Here is a 15422-nt window from a genome sequence, read left to right on the forward strand (position 1 = left end):
AATCAACTGAAGAAATGAATTAAGGACATTAGATAATTTGCTAGATGAAAACCGAGTTACATTTGCTAGAAGGGAAATTTTATTTGAACTCATGTAACATTTTTCTACACCCAACTTACTCTCTTCACCCATATTGTTTTTTATTAAAGAATTAATCTCTCTTTAAACCCAAATTTATTGCTTAAACTACCATCTCAAACTCAAATCAAAATGTTAAGTTATCTTTACACACATATCCTTTATAAAATAACATTTGTAATTGAATTTATTTTTTTTCAAAAAAAAAAAAAAAAAAAGAGGCATCTTTGCCCCACCTCCTTTTCCCACTAGCATTTCTATGGCTACTTTTTTTCTTTCTACTACAAAACCCAGACATTTGCCTTTTTTTTTCTTTCTACTAATGTGCTTAAGCAACAAATCAAACAATTCATCCTCTTATATTTATCAACAAGTAAGGAAGTTTATAATCTAAGAACATTAGTAAGAAGTTTCTCCTTGAAATTTCCCAATTACGAGCCATAGATATTTGATAACATGGAAAACACTAGGATTTAAAAAACCAAAAAGCCCATGCAATTAAAAGAAACCAATTATCAACTTTTCCAATAGTAAGTAGTTAAACTTGCTTGTATTGGTTCGAGAATTACAAGAAGATTGTTGTAGTTAGTTCCCTTTTTCACATTACTAATTTTTCCACCGTGAGTTCTAAACTTAAAACATAAGAGCAACTCCACCCTTGGAGCCCTCCCCCCTGGCAATCCACTATTGAATCCACCCTATTGAACAGTGACTGCCTTTAATGAATAGTAACTGCCATTAATGAACAGTAATTACCTTTTGCATCTCCACCCTTGGAGCCTTCCCCACTGGCAATAGGTAATAAAATATTAGTTTTTTTTGTTTGTTTAAATAATACAAAATAAAAAAAAACATGGAAATGGGGCTGCAGGCCCTCGGGCTGACACAAAAAAAAATAAAAAAATGCCTGGCCCTCGGGCTGCAGGCCTGTCAATTCCCCACTCCCTTGTGCTCGGGCTCCCACCCTCACTCGGGCTCTCCAAGGCTGGAGGGTTGTCCACCGGGCCTCGGGCCCTTTCCTGGTGCCTGTCCCCCAAGCAATCCACAATGGTGGACTTGCTCTAATAGAAAATAAACTAAAGAAAATGAAATTTCAATATATCTATCAAAACATTTATAATCATCTTCAAGAGCTAGAATATCATTAGTGGCTACATTCTCTAGTCCTCCAAGTTGCTTAAATTGACACACTCCTGGTATTTGAGTACAAATTTTTCACTCTAATATCACTGCCCATTTGACTCTTTTTGTGCCACATGGTAGAAATTTGTGGCATAGGGTGACATTCAGACAAATGTACCTACAACAAACAAAGTTATCAATCAATTTAGAGTTATCAAATAAGATAAAAAAAAATACATACGTAAAAAGAAAAAAACATATCTTATTCTTGGATAAAATGATGATCTTCACCTAGATACCTAATAGCAACCTCACGTAGGTCAGTATCACTTGATTGAAATGAAAACTCCAGAGAGTATGGAAGAAACATAATGCATTGTGCTATGCTCAAGTGTATCAAAACCACATCGTAACATGTAGCAATAATATGCCCCATATATGGCATGGTCAACCAACTATACTCTGGTGCAAAACCATCTTCAAAATAATTAAGTGCTCGCTCAATCTCCGGATACATGTCGTTCCCTACAAAACACTTATGAAAAAGAGAGAGCATTTAACGTAGTTGATGTAGTAAATCTCTTCATACCTTACGCCATTCATTATCAATTCCCAATGCCACATATATGACTCTATATCCACAGTTTCCATCAGGATTAACATCAGTTTGACTAATAAGGGAATTCTTCTCTATAAATCCATGTCGTCAAGGGATCAATAAATTCAGGAGGTGTATAAATCTAGTATGACATAAAGTAAAGGGAAGTGTTATTGACACTCCAAAAATCTCATTCTATACTCATCACAATTGTATTTTTCTTTCCAAATATAGAAAGTTTGGAGTGTAGAATGAGATTTTTGAAGTGCCAATAACAATTCCCAAAGTAAATAATGAAAAAAATCAATGTTAGTTTATTCAAAGTAATGAAAGGAAAAGCTTGATTGTTTTTCAAGAGATGTGGAAATTTTTACCTACCTTAAATTGTTTTCGTTATGAGTATATATTAGTCTCTGGTGTTTGAATGTCACAACTCAGTTGATCAAGGACAACCTCGGCATTCACGATTGGTGATGTGGCAGCAGGATTCATCTTTTGTTTCTTTTTTTATAGGGCAGTGACATTCTCTTTTCGTTTCTTTTTTTATGGTGCAATGACATTCTCCTTTTGCTTCTTTTTTCTTTGTGAGATAGTGATAACATTCGCCATTGTACTAGTAACTGGTGTTTGACAATCAAATCTAGATTGGGCAAGTTAGTCCTTTGTAATCTCAAATGCTGACGGGAGACGCCAAGTAAAATTGTTGACTTTGCATGGTTGCCCTTTTGTTTTAATCTTTTCTTTTGGAGCATTAAGTGAAGTCGTACCTGGGTTCATTAGCTCTTCAATTTTCATCTTGAGCTCCAGTTTCTTATCATCATTTTGGTCTTCATACCACATATTAAATCTTTCTACCGGTGAGTTTTCCAGATGAACTAGTTGTTCACTATTATTTGGCACATTGATAAAATCTAATTTTCTCCAACGCGGATGAAGAGTGTCAAGTGGGATCGGCTTACCAAACCTTCTATATTATGCAATCTCATGTGCACACGTCAATTGATGAGTTTGGCAAATGGTACAACCATAAGATATGACAGTCACCCTTTCTTTTTCCAACTTGTTATTAAAAAGATATACAGTATAATTTAAGTCACCTTGAAATACAACGTAGTTTAAAAGGCTAAATAATAATAATGTAAATGCAAGGCAAACCCAAACTACCTTTTGGACTCGCATACAATTAAGTTCAAAGCATGGATAGAAACAAAACCTACTAGTCGTTGTAACTCAGGTTTCTTGAATTTTTGTTGAACAAAACATCAACTTTTTTTCAAAAGATGTTTTAACCTCTGTATGATGCAACTTCAACAAGGAGTGTATGTGTACCCACAATGTCTCATAGTTAAGTTGACTGGAGCGAAGTTGTCGCTTCAACTTTGCATGTGCACTTTCTGCCATGTTTACAACAATATGTGAATAATCATAAATTATATATAGAATTTAAAAAGTAAGGAGAAATATACTTGTTTGAGGTTGTAGTACCAAGATACATTTTGTGCATCTCTGTATTTGATAGAGACCAAGATATTTTTGGGCCTCATCAAACTCTTAGACAGGTCCACCAACAATTCATTATCCTCTTTAGAAACTCAACTTGCAAAAGAATGTCCTTCAAGATACTCTAAAGCAGGATGATTATGCACCCCGCATACTACCTTCAATGTCCAATTGTCCTCATCGCCAATATTCACACATTTCAACAAGAATGGACATCCACATTTTTTCGTACTAGAACTAATAGATTTATTTATTTTTTATTTATTTATTTTTATTTTTTGTGATCAATCTCATCTGACCTTAGACCATATGCCACAACACACTTGTATGGCGAATATGTACCGTTTATTTCACAAGCAAGTGTTAGTCGAGGGCGACTCACAATCTTACCTTCACCTCCTAAATCAGACAGTTTAATAATAATCACCATATTATTCAGCTTTCCTTGTTCATGAACCCATCTAATCAACGCATCTTTTCCTTTGAATATCTACACGTAACACCTATCTATTTAAAAGTAAAATTTTAAAATTAACTAATACGTCAATGAAATTGTAAATAAATGATTCCCTCATGAGTTGTAAATTGATCGGTATAATCCACTGCACATTCTTATCCAACCTCATTGTTTCGATTAGAGGAATCATCAAATTCTTGTTGCTAAAAAAATAAATGACAAAATTGTACTAATAAGTGGCCATGAATGACAAAGTTAAAAAAGTATTTAAACACATAAGCTCTAAGCTTGAATTATCTAATCATAGTGAGGATGGAGTTTTCATATATCTACTCAAAAAATATAAATTTTCATCAATAGAAGTAACATGTTGAAAGTATAGAAGCACTCAGCTAGGATTATTGGAAAATTTGCATTCTTTTACTAGAAGAACATAATTTGTAGTAAGGGCTGATCTCACCACATGTCAGGTTTAAATCGATTAAAAATATGGTGTGTTAATGTGTTAAGATCCTAGCAATTATGCAAGTCTGCACTAAAAGGCCTATTAGTTATAAATAAAGTGATAGGTGGCACTATAGGAAATAGTTATATTGATGCCAAATGGTGTTTTGGGGGTGTAGACAGACACTGGCAGAGAAAAACAACAAAAAGGAATTACATGTCAGACATCGAAATCCAAAGTGTTTTGGGGTGCAAACAGATACCGGAACCCAAAGTGTTGCAAAAAGTTTTGGGGCACTGACAAATGGTACAAGTCCTTTTGGGGTGCAGACAAATACCGGAATCCAAAGTTTGCAGAAAGTTTAACAAACCATGCGGGATTGATGAAAAAAATTGAAACCCAAATACTGATCTTCTAAACTTTAAAAAAAATTAAAATCAAACGAACAAAATGGGAATTGTTATTGACGCTTTAAAAATCTCATTTGAGACTCCAAACTTTCTATAATTAGAAAGAAAAATGCACTTGTGAGAAGTGTAGAATAAGATTTTTGGAGTGTTAATAACAGTTCCCAACAAAATATTCATAAATTGAGTCATACCTTAGTTAGAGGATTCAAAACTTTAAAATCACCATCCATGAATAAAAAAGCTTGTTTTTCACTACAAGACCTATTAGGGTGCGTTTGTTGCATTGGACTATCTCGGACTAGACTAGCTTCGAGGAGTAAGCTGGATTGGCTTGGCTTGGACTAAGCTGGATAATAATTATGAAGCATTTGGTGCAACGCCGACTAAGAAGCAGGACAATAAAAATGTTCATTTTATGTATTATTAAATTATTATTTTGTAGTTATTTCGATATCTAAACACCTAATTAATTCTAAAAAATATTGTTTGACCATTTATTAATGAGTAAACTGTCGATTTGCCCCCTGAACTATCACCCAACTTTCAATTTCTCCCCTGAACTTTTTAATTGGAAAATTAAGGACTTAAACTAATTTTTTTTGGCCAATTTCCCCCCTACAGTTAGTTTTTCATAGATTTCATCCAAATTAACGTTAACTCTTATCATGTGCAAACCACGTAACTCTCATTTGTGGACAAAAGTGTCATTTCACTAGACCTTTAGATACAAAAGCTATAAAATCACACATATTTGCATAGGTTTATATTTTAGAAATCTAAGGTTTTCAATTATTTTAAAGAATGAAGCGACCGAACTACCCACACATGTTGTGCATATGCTTCCATTTAACAAAAATTTGGATGGAATGAATGAAAAATTGACAGCAGGGGGCAAATCGGCCAAAAAAATTAGTTTAAGTCCTTAATTTTCCAATTAAAAAGTTCAGGGGGGAAATCGAAAGTTAGGTGATAGTTCAGGGGGCAAATCGGCAGTATACTCTTTATTAATTTACTTTTGTCCTTAGAAAAACTAAAAAGTAAGTAAAACTAAATAAATTAACATCAGTCATTAGCCCTTCTTCCTCGCAGAGAGATACAAAATCATGTCCATCAAGCAAGATCATTGTTTCTTTCTCAAAGCCGTTCTTCTTATTCGGGAAGCAAAACCCATGAAAATATTTGATTACTATGGAACAAATGGGAGAGAACCTAGAAATTAATCAAACCCAAAGTCATAAATTCAATTGAACAACATGAATAACCCAACCAAACCCATAAAATTTCTTGCCATAGAACACAAGATAAAACGTTTTCGTCACTTTGCAGTATTTGATCGATGGGTTTTAGAGTCAGTAACGAGACAGAAAAAAAGGAGATGGCTGATGGGTTTTAGATCTGGGGTGTAAGTGACTCTCAGTCTGACCTGGTTCTGCAGGAGATCATAAAGGAGTCAGCGGCAGAAGGCTACATCGAACGTTGCTCTATGCGAAAGCATGAAGTTGTAAGTGAGGATAGTCCTAGCTAATACCAAGGGTTCACTCCGTATTAGCTAACGCAACTTAGTGAAGCATTTAGTTGGCACGAGTTGAACTTAGCGTCATTTATGCTAGTCTCGTCTTACACCAAACATGGGATTGCTGTCCTAGCTAAGCCAGTCCCCACTAAGGAGGCCTAACAAACAGGGTCTTAGGATTTTAACTAAAATGAACGTAGATAAACAAAAAGTGATGGTAGGGTTAATAAATTTGAGTTTTATTATTATTTTTATTTTGTACTTAATAGTATGCAATAGGATAAAATAGACAATTAACAATTTAAATTTAGTTAGATGTAAAAAGAGGTTACATGGGTTCAAATAAAATTTCTCTTACTAGAATTCACTGTACAGATAAATGAAACGGGCTGGGCCATGATGGGCTCCGGCCAGCCACCCAATGATTTGGGCCGGGCAGTTTCAGGCCCAACTTTAAACTTCTATCGGACTTGTACCAGTCTAGCCCAGTAAAATAGAATGAGGCGAATGAACTCTAACTGAGACCTCACCTATTTTTATTTTCTTTATTTTCTTCGTAAGGGGACCAACTCGTGGCTTTGCCACGACAGTCCACTCTTTCGGAGACCGACAAGACTTATAAAGGCATTTCAGCCTCTCTCTGGCCACCATTGTGTGATTCACCAGTGCAAGAAAACGAACCCAGAACGTGCTATGTGAAATACGAGTCTGGAATTCGTCCCCAACCACTGAGCCACATTGTGATGGTTACTAAAACCTCTTTTATACACATTCGAAACTCCAATTACAAGTGTTTGTTCCCCATGAAAAAGGTCAAAACTTTTGCACAGGGCTAACCATGAAATCAAGTAGCTTTACAGAGAATTGAATCAATTGTTTCTTCCCCCCATCATGTTCTTCACCAAGTCCAATATTCGGAAAAAGTCATAAAAAAGGGCCGACTCCTTACCCTCCAGTCCATCACGATGATGTCGATTGCTGCCTGCTAGATTGTTGCACGGGCTCCCACCAATCACCAGATCAAATCCGCCAAACTCGCTCATGTACTGCTCAAGGTGATCACCATTCAGTTGCTGCACATCATCAACGTGCTGCAACCTCCCTCTCTGGTTGGTTTGCTCCCACCAACTGCTCACAACGTTTCTGTTCACTTCTGAGATCTCTACAGAGATAACATTCTTCAGAGGGACACCAAGCCGGTGAAGGGCTACTTCTGCCCCTCCAATGCCAGTAAAGAGGGAGAGGACGTTGATGCCATTGGGATACATATCCTTGAGCACAGACAGATGATATGCCACAGTGTCAACCTGCAACAGGTTCAAATTATTAAGTAAAATGCTAATGAACCTTATGAAACTTTGAGAGAGATTAAAATGTTAATGAAACGTAGACAGAATTCATTACCTGGAAGGAATTCCCAAGTGACTTGTACCTGTCAGTCCGGCTTATTCCCCTTGTGTGGTTTTTTGGGAACCCCAAAAGCATCTCCACTTCATCAGGCTCAAGTGGGGCGACCTTATTTCTCCCTACCCACACCAGATTCCACTTGCGGCATTCGTCAAGGACATACTTCTGGACTCTCTCTGGTGGTTCCCCATCAAATTGCTCAATAGCCTTCCTGATCCTCTCAGTCAACTTAGCACTTGCAATACATGTTTGCAAGCAGTTTAGCTTTTCCCGATTGTCCCAAGAAGGCCACCATTTCCTTGTCAAGGGAAATGCCTTGGCTATGGTGTCTGGGGGCTGTGGCATGAGAGGAAACCTATTCTGGATGGGGAGGTTGTGGACATAACCTCTCTTCCTTGCAGCAGCAGAAAAGTACTTTGAGTCCACAAACTCCGGCTGCACATCATACAGGAAGCGGGAGATGGTGGTCCAAACCCCTTTAGGAGCTAGTGCGACATTCTCATAATAGAAGTATGGAGGCCCTACAGCTGCCTCTGGGAGAGTCCTATGTGTCAGCACATATGGATCAGTTGGGGTGCCAAACCCAACCATTGGATTTGGGAGATGAACCGTCTCATCATCATCCCCTTGGTTTCCACAAAGCCGCATCTGCCTCTTCTTCTTCTTTAGGATCTCATACTCGAGAAGTTTCCTCTTCTTGTATGAATGTGATCCAGGCTGTAAAAGTAAAACAACAATCACAATCTATGAAACTGATTTTGTTAAAAAACCGCAAAAGGTTAGTATAATATATATCAGCAAATACCTTCTCTTCAATCGGAAGAAGGGCATCTTCCGCCCGTGCCATTTGAGCAGCACATATAAAATCAGTCAACTCAACAACAGTGGAGTCTGTACCTGAAATGTTTGAAGGGAGAAATAGGGCTAAGGAAGGAGAAAGAGGCAATCAAAATACTAGAACTGAAAAGGAGACTTCAGAAAGGATGGCATAACAAACTGGCTTAACTAGCAGAAAGTGGTTTACCCAGAATCCCAACAGAGCATACAGCTATGAAGGATGTTTCTTTGGCCCCCAAATCATATATAAAACATATTCTAGTCAACATTATCCAAAAAATTCTCATGACTAGGCATTTGGTTCAGCGCTGAAATTATCCAAAAATAAATAAACAGCATTTTACAGGATATCAACTTAATCATCCAAATCAAAGCAAAAGTAACTAAATGGGTTGGCATGCATTTGTGGGCACATGACTGTGATCCCGGCTGCCCACAAGGGAAGCAAAAAAATTTCCAACATGAAGGTGAAATGTTACACTATATGAATGCACTTTTATTTATTTTTCTGAGAGTCTAAAGTTATACCAAAAGCAGCATTTTCCAGGATTTCAACATAATCATCCAAAAAGAACCAAAGCAAAAGTAACTAACTGGAGATGTGGACAGGAAAATGCTAACAGCAACATAAAATCAACATTATGCATGTAGATAAAACTAAGCTTATACCACATCTTTCGATTGCTATTGAGGCCTCCTCCATTGTGTACCCCATATTGACCAAGGACCGTATCTTCCCTTTCTCCGATGTAGGATTTATGATTTCCTGCACAATAGGTAAATGAAATTTCTATGAGATACACACGTGTGAAATGTGTTTGACTCTTTGTCATGAACTCACTATCCTGTGTACATTGGCATTAGCACACAAAATAGTGCGAGACGCATTTTTAATGATGTTGGAAAACGATGTAATATTTTTGTCATTTGAAGGATTGGGGAAACACAGAAAATACAAAACTTGGCAAAAAGGGAAAAACCAATATAACATACAACTTATTAGCAAGGCCAATGAACTACCTCGGTATCAGAACAGCTATCCAAGTCTGAAAAATCATCCAGAAAGCTCTCATCGTAATCATCAAGAGAGAAGTCATCGGAATCAGCTTCCTGCGGTTCTACTTCCTGTGGTTCTACTTCCTGGAGCGTTTCTACTTCCTGCTTTTCTTCAGGAGAACTCTCAAGAGCCTGCAAAAATATTATCAAGAAAACTCTCAGGCAGGAAGAAATGTTCTTATTTCTTAAGATATGTGACCCATTCATCTTGATAATTTCTTATAGGATCATATTTGATTTTGATTTAACAGAACTCACTTACTACTAGTCAAGATAATACAACAAATAAGGAATCCAGTCTTATAGCCATATTCGGCAAACAATAATGTAAATCCTTTTGTGCATGGGCTAGTATTAAGTGAGTTCCGTTATACCAAACTTGCAAACCCAAATTATCCATATTGCGAAAAATAAGTATCCAAAGCAGAATTCTTGACTCACCGAATAAGTGAGGAGGGTTTCCAGAATTGAATCTGTATTTTCTTCTCCTGGATATTCCATCAGAGCAGTAATTGAACCATTCGTATGAAAACGTTTACTGAAATGAAATGATACAATGCTCTTACCATGTTCCTGAATTGCTTTGACAACCATCTTTTCAGAAAATCCCATCGCCACAAAGTGATCAAGAACTTTGGTATTGGAGGGACCGGCCGATGAGCTCGACTTCAAGAAGAAAGACGAATTGCAAGTTAATTATGTAACATATATTATATATCCCATTTAAATAATCATCAGTTATCCATAAATGTTTGCAAACTCATCGAAAGGGATAAAAGTATGAAGAAGTAGATTCAGAAATTTTCAATGGAGAAATGTCTAAATACCACTAAGAGACATTAGGTGCAGTTAATTTCATAAACAAGAGGGAAGTATTTCGTCTATGCCCCAGATGACATTATGAGTGTACAGATTGTTTTAACCATCTCAAAAAACATTACAACAACAACAACAACAACAACATCAAAAAATCATTTCAGAACTAATGCAAAAATGTTTACCTCCCCAGATCTCACAATAGCTTCTCCACCAACTGTCAAACTTGAAGAAGTAGACAACGTAAAGTTCTCAATTTCCAGCTCATCATCAGTATTCCAGTCAAAATCATTACTGTCTTCACCATCCTGCATAAGTTTATATCATATACGTAAACAATTAAAAGAAGTAAAAGGGACTGTTTTTACATAAAGAAGAAAGGACAACGTTAGTCAACTAAGGGCCACTCAAACACTACAACCATAGTTCACCAACAATACAACTCTAAACCAGCTAAGTCCAGAGCATAACAACTAGAGCAAAAAACCAAAAATCAGCTGCCTAATTTCCACATTTAGCAATAAGGAGAATCTTTAGATCCAAACGAAAACAGAGCCCACAGCAGCATCCAGAATGTCAACAAATTGTTTCGAAAAAAAAAGGGGTCAGTCAAGCCCAACAATTGAGTAAATCAGAAGTGAAGAGTGACTAAAGATTAGCAAAGGACTAAATGAAATGAATGAATGAATAAAAAACTTAGTAAAAAAACAAATACCATTTCACCGTAAGCTTTGTTTGCCCCACGCAGCGGTTTCCAACCTGTCCAAGTAATACACAGAAAGAATAAGTGCAAAAACAACTGCAAATTTTGATTATAAAAGTAAACAAATATAGTAATTACCCAGTTTCTATAAGAGGCTTTATAGTAGACAACTGAGATTGCATACTCATGACTATTATTTAGCGTGTCCAGCTAGAATTGGGGTCGACTGGTACTTGACACCATACAGCAAGAACACAACATAACTCGACTAACATCATACTGTTAACAATGCCCTTTTTCAAAATAAATTCAAGAATCCCGAATAGTGCAGCATAAATTTCGAAGCGTAGAGCATCCGTTAGGCTACAACTTAAAAATATCCCTCTGCATGCTAACACATTCAGATTTTTCTTGCATTCTTTACGCAATCAACGGCCAAACCTGTTGGATTTCAATTGGACCAACCCCATCTGCCTCCCCAACCCCCCAATACTTCCTAATTCCAGTATTTGAAAGACAACATAACATCCACAAAACCACAAAGCATCCATCTTTCTACAATACCAAACACAATATAAAACCCCAACTGTTTCCTGAGAATTGAGGCAAAATGCAGAAGGAAATCTCAACACTTTTTCTTACCCTCAAATAATTGAAAGAAAAGAAAATCTAAAACCACTGTTCAATATCCCTTCATGTCCTACTTTTCTCGGCAACCAAACAGTGGATTTCATCTGTGGCATAAAGAAAATTCCCAATCTTTCACATAAACACAAAATAAAAACCCTAATCAACAACAAAAACAACAACACCAGTAACTAATTACCCACAATTCAAAATTGCGATTAAAAACAAAACAGAAGCAGCCTCGGTCAAAGAAAAATCACCTCCCCAGGAGGGGCCTCACTGATCCCGAAGCTCCCCTCGTTAATACCGGCAATGCGCTTCGCCTCCGTCAAAACCTCCCCTTGCGGCCTTGTACGGCGCATGCGAAGGGAGCTCCGCCGCTGAAAAAAAGACCCGGGCGGCAGAATTTCGCAGGGAAACGAGAAGAGCTCGGTGGAGAGAAATCTAGAGAGAGAAAGCCTCTGAATCTAGAGAGAGAGAGAGAGAGAGAACTGTTGCAGGTCAATTCAAAGAATTGCGTAGACAGTCTCTGGACATATTCGCAACGCGAACCAGAGCGCTGAGGAAGGAAGACGGTCCTCCAGCTCCCGGTGCGCGCTTGGAATCACGCACAACGACACGCCGTTGTGTGAAATTCTTTCAAATACTCGCTCACTTAATACTATTACTTATTTATTTATTTTTTTTTTAATAAAATTTCTAAATTAATCCACAAATCCTCTCACAAAATTGGTTTTTGAAGCTTCTGGCGTTATGATTTGGGGTGTGAATAGCGTTTCTCTTTTTATTTAATTAAATGTTATATGTTAATTGGAAGCAGCAAAAGTGGGGTCCATTTCTTGGAATCCTGCTTTTGCTTTTGGTTGGGTGGGGGAATAAGTGTGGTGGGACAAGCAAGTATGTTAATTTCATACTCTCGAGAGTATGAAATTAAGATTCTTGTTGCTTCCTAGTGAAAAGTGACATAAGCTAAAGATGAGAGAAATAAATACTTTTTATCATGACAATTCATATCTGAATGCTCATTTCAATCACTTTTTATCTTTTTACTTGTAACTTATACAATTATGTGACGAGAGAAACAGACACGTCTATTTTTTCAACACATGGGACCTAATCTTTCCGCGTCAGGAGATTTAACATTTCACTTCTTACTTTTTACAGCTTTTTACACATGACACGTAATAAATTTCACTTTAACATGCAATTTATCAAGAAATTACAAGAATCACTACAGGTGACTCATGGTTAGAGATGAATTTCAAGTCTGTATTTTACACACCACTTCTTGAATTCGATTCTTAACGCTCTTGAATCACACGATGGTGGGGAAAGAAATGTCCATGTATGTAGCTTAACAACAAAAATAATATATTCGTGGTGTAACATTCACAACTACAAATAATTGTTCCTAAATTCATGTAGAAAGAACTTTGCAATTTCCTTTTTCTTTTATACAAGGATATATTTTAATATTTGTATTAGTTGGATTTTAAAATTGCCCACTTAATTATTTATTTTCCTCTCAAACATGTTGTCGTAGGTATTTTTGTGGATCTTTTATTCCAAACGTCAGAAGTAAATAAAACCAGCATCATGGCTAGCAATGGTCATGGCGACGGTGGGTGGCCGGCATCTTAGCGAACCATAGTGGCAGATGGTGGTGCCAACGTAGGCTTTAGCCGCGATCAAATCACACAGCTGCCATAGGTGATCCAATCACTCATCAGAGTCTTAGTAGATTAACGTGCCGGATCAGCCAGAAGTACAGTGTTTTTCACTAGTACGAAGGAGCAAATTACATTAATGTTACAGTTGCTACACAAATATTTGTCTCGGCCAGGCTTATCTAGATACCTACAAAGGCACATTGCTTTCGGGCATGCTCCGGCACCAGTCTGGAGTCTGGACAAAAGCTCAAGAGTTGCTCCTTTCAGCTCTGCATACGCAATCATCATTCCAATAACGATATATCCATCAGCACCACATAAAGATTTGAGGGAAAATGGCTACTTACAGCAGTGAATCTTATTGCTTTAGGAGAGCACGCGCTTGTGGAATTAATATCTGCATGCAAGGAAGATAATAAGAACGAAAATAACACGCAAAATCATTGCAGAAGAACAATTCTCAGCAAGGAAGCTAGAAACTCACTTTCTGACAAGGGTGAGCCTTGATTTGTGGGAATTTGAATTCTGTATATAATTCGGGTTCATCGTTTGATTTCCTCACGATAAATGTTAATCCAGTTCAGGTTGCATAAGCTGACTGATCAAGATTTTTGAGTTGATCACATGATGGATACGTACTTTCCACCGCGCAGAAGTCACAAGAACATTACCTTAACAATCTCAACAAGCTGATCATCACCACTTTCACCTGGGAAGAGAGCGTTGGGGATCACCTAAAACAAAGAGGAACAAAACAATCAAATGTGAATTCATCTTCTGCTGAAAACGAAAAAATTGGCAGAACTTTTTATACCAGTTGAGCTAGAACACAACCCACAGACCATATGTCAATAGCAGTAGTATATTCTTACCGGTAATACAATTAAGCATAAAAGAGGTCGTACCAGTGCATAAGGCTCCCGCTTTACGCAGAGTTTAGGAGAGGTGAATGTCGGCTAACCTTACCCCCATTTTATGGAGAGGCTGCTCCCAAGTCTCGAACCCGAGACCTACCACTCATGGACGAAGACACTTGTCATCGCACCAAGTGCGACCTCTTAATTAAGCATAAAAGAGGTAAGAAAAAAAAAAGGTATAAAATAATAGATATTCGAGTACAAATTAATTAAGAGATTCCGCGGCTTAATGTTTATGGTATGTTTCAATCATCTACAATCACATCATATGGTTTGCAAAAATTGGTATAAAAAGTTAGAGCTCCCTAGTATGGTTTGATTGCGGACATCCAATGAGTGTTGGAAAACTAAGCATCTAGGTGTCCAGACTTGTCGTTCGTAATCACAATGGGTTCCATAAGAATTTATTGCTTTGAAGGTATTTAATCGTTGTTCCGGACTTAAATTTAGGGTTCTTTATTGGGATTCTTGAAACTCGAGAATAAACCGTAATGCCTACCAATATATTTATAATAAAAAACAACTATTTTTTTTTTCTTTGGTTAGTATAATAAAGACTTTAGTTTGTCTACTATAAGGTAACGTTTGGTACGCAGACGGGACAGAACGGGACGAGACGAGACGGAACAGAACATAACGGAACAGATGATGTAAATATTGAAAAAGATAAGGAGAAACTTTGTCATAAAATGTTATAAATTTGTGTTCCACGGATGTGGAACGGGTCGTTCAAAGGGAAAGAGGTGGAACAAAAAATCAGCCAAATTTCGTCTCATGGGACAACCCGTTCCATAGTTTTTAAGCGCACCAAACGTGGGACGGAACGGCTCCCGTTCCGTCCCGTCCCGTCCCACGTATCAAACGGTACCTAAAGTAATTAAACTTTTAATTTTGTGTGCTAGTAGGATACACGTGGTATGAGGTTAAGTAAGAAGGATGAAATGAAAAAATAAGTGAGAAAGTTGCTAACATTCTTTAATAAATTATTGGATGCAAAGAGTGAATCACGGCACCCTTCTAGTTCTAGTTGCATATGTAAGTAGTGAAATCCTACCTTAATATAAATAATTTTTATTTTTATATATGTGATCGTACGAGTGACTTGGTCCATCGTTCGACCTCAATAGTTTCTCATTTGTTATATCAATTTCAAAACAATTTAAAAGGTAGTCTGAGGTTTCACCTACCTTACGGGCCTTATACATGCTTCTTCAAGCCTACTAATTCCCTGTCCAATTAGCCCAATCGCATATAAAGCCCAAACGC

At 37.2% G+C, this 15422-nt stretch overlaps 1 protein-coding gene across 5 annotated transcripts; it reads right to left on the minus strand.

Moving 5' to 3' along the window:
- Positions 1 to 1255: 1255 nt before the first annotated feature.
- Positions 1256 to 15361, minus strand: LOC103404319 (DNA (cytosine-5)-methyltransferase DRM2-like). 5 transcript variants are annotated; one of them, NM_001293858.1, is made up of 16 exons: positions 15344 to 15361; positions 13911 to 13973; positions 11830 to 12036; positions 11384 to 11497; positions 10955 to 11038; positions 10425 to 10547; positions 9865 to 10089; positions 9388 to 9555; positions 9037 to 9133; positions 8336 to 8427; positions 7528 to 8247; positions 7073 to 7430; positions 3598 to 3697; positions 2566 to 2765; positions 1790 to 1890; positions 1256 to 1378 (listed from the first exon to the last, which is right to left on the minus strand). In NM_001293858.1, the coding sequence occupies exons 1-16, from the start codon at positions 15359 to 15361 to the stop codon at positions 1256 to 1258; spliced, it is 2793 nt and encodes a 930-aa protein (NP_001280787.1). The 5 variants fall into 5 exon arrangements, with proteins under 5 accessions (NP_001280787.1, XP_070672365.1, XP_028952531.1 ...); XM_070816264.1 differs by lacking the exons at positions 1256 to 1378; positions 1790 to 1890; positions 2566 to 2765; ... (2 more) ...; positions 13911 to 13973; positions 15344 to 15361 and adding an exon at positions 11585 to 11676 and having other exon boundaries at positions 6868 to 7430; positions 9865 to 9911; positions 9990 to 10089; positions 10955 to 10998; positions 11830 to 12181; XM_029096698.2 differs by lacking the exons at positions 1256 to 1378; positions 1790 to 1890; positions 2566 to 2765; ... (2 more) ...; positions 13911 to 13973; positions 15344 to 15361 and having other exon boundaries at positions 6868 to 7430; positions 9865 to 9911; positions 9990 to 10089; positions 10955 to 10998; positions 11830 to 12340.
- Between the last annotated feature and the right edge of the window lie 61 nt (positions 15362 to 15422).

Source organism: Malus domestica, chromosome 17, assembly GCF_042453785.1.
Source record: "Malus domestica chromosome 17, GDT2T_hap1".
Lineage (NCBI taxonomy): Eukaryota > Viridiplantae > Streptophyta > Magnoliopsida > Rosales > Rosaceae > Malus > Malus domestica.

Bases quoted from the DNA above. Each gene is read 5' to 3' on its own strand.
- LOC103404319 (NM_001293858.1), bottom strand. The intron at 8,248-8,335 runs GTATTTGCTGAT...TTACTTTTACAG, and splicing joins TTCTTCCGATTGAAGAGAAG to CCTGGATCACATTCATACAA. The intron at 7,431-7,527 runs GTAATGAATTCT...AACCTGTTGCAG, and splicing joins CACTTGGGAATTCCTTCCAG to GTTGACACTGTGGCATATCA.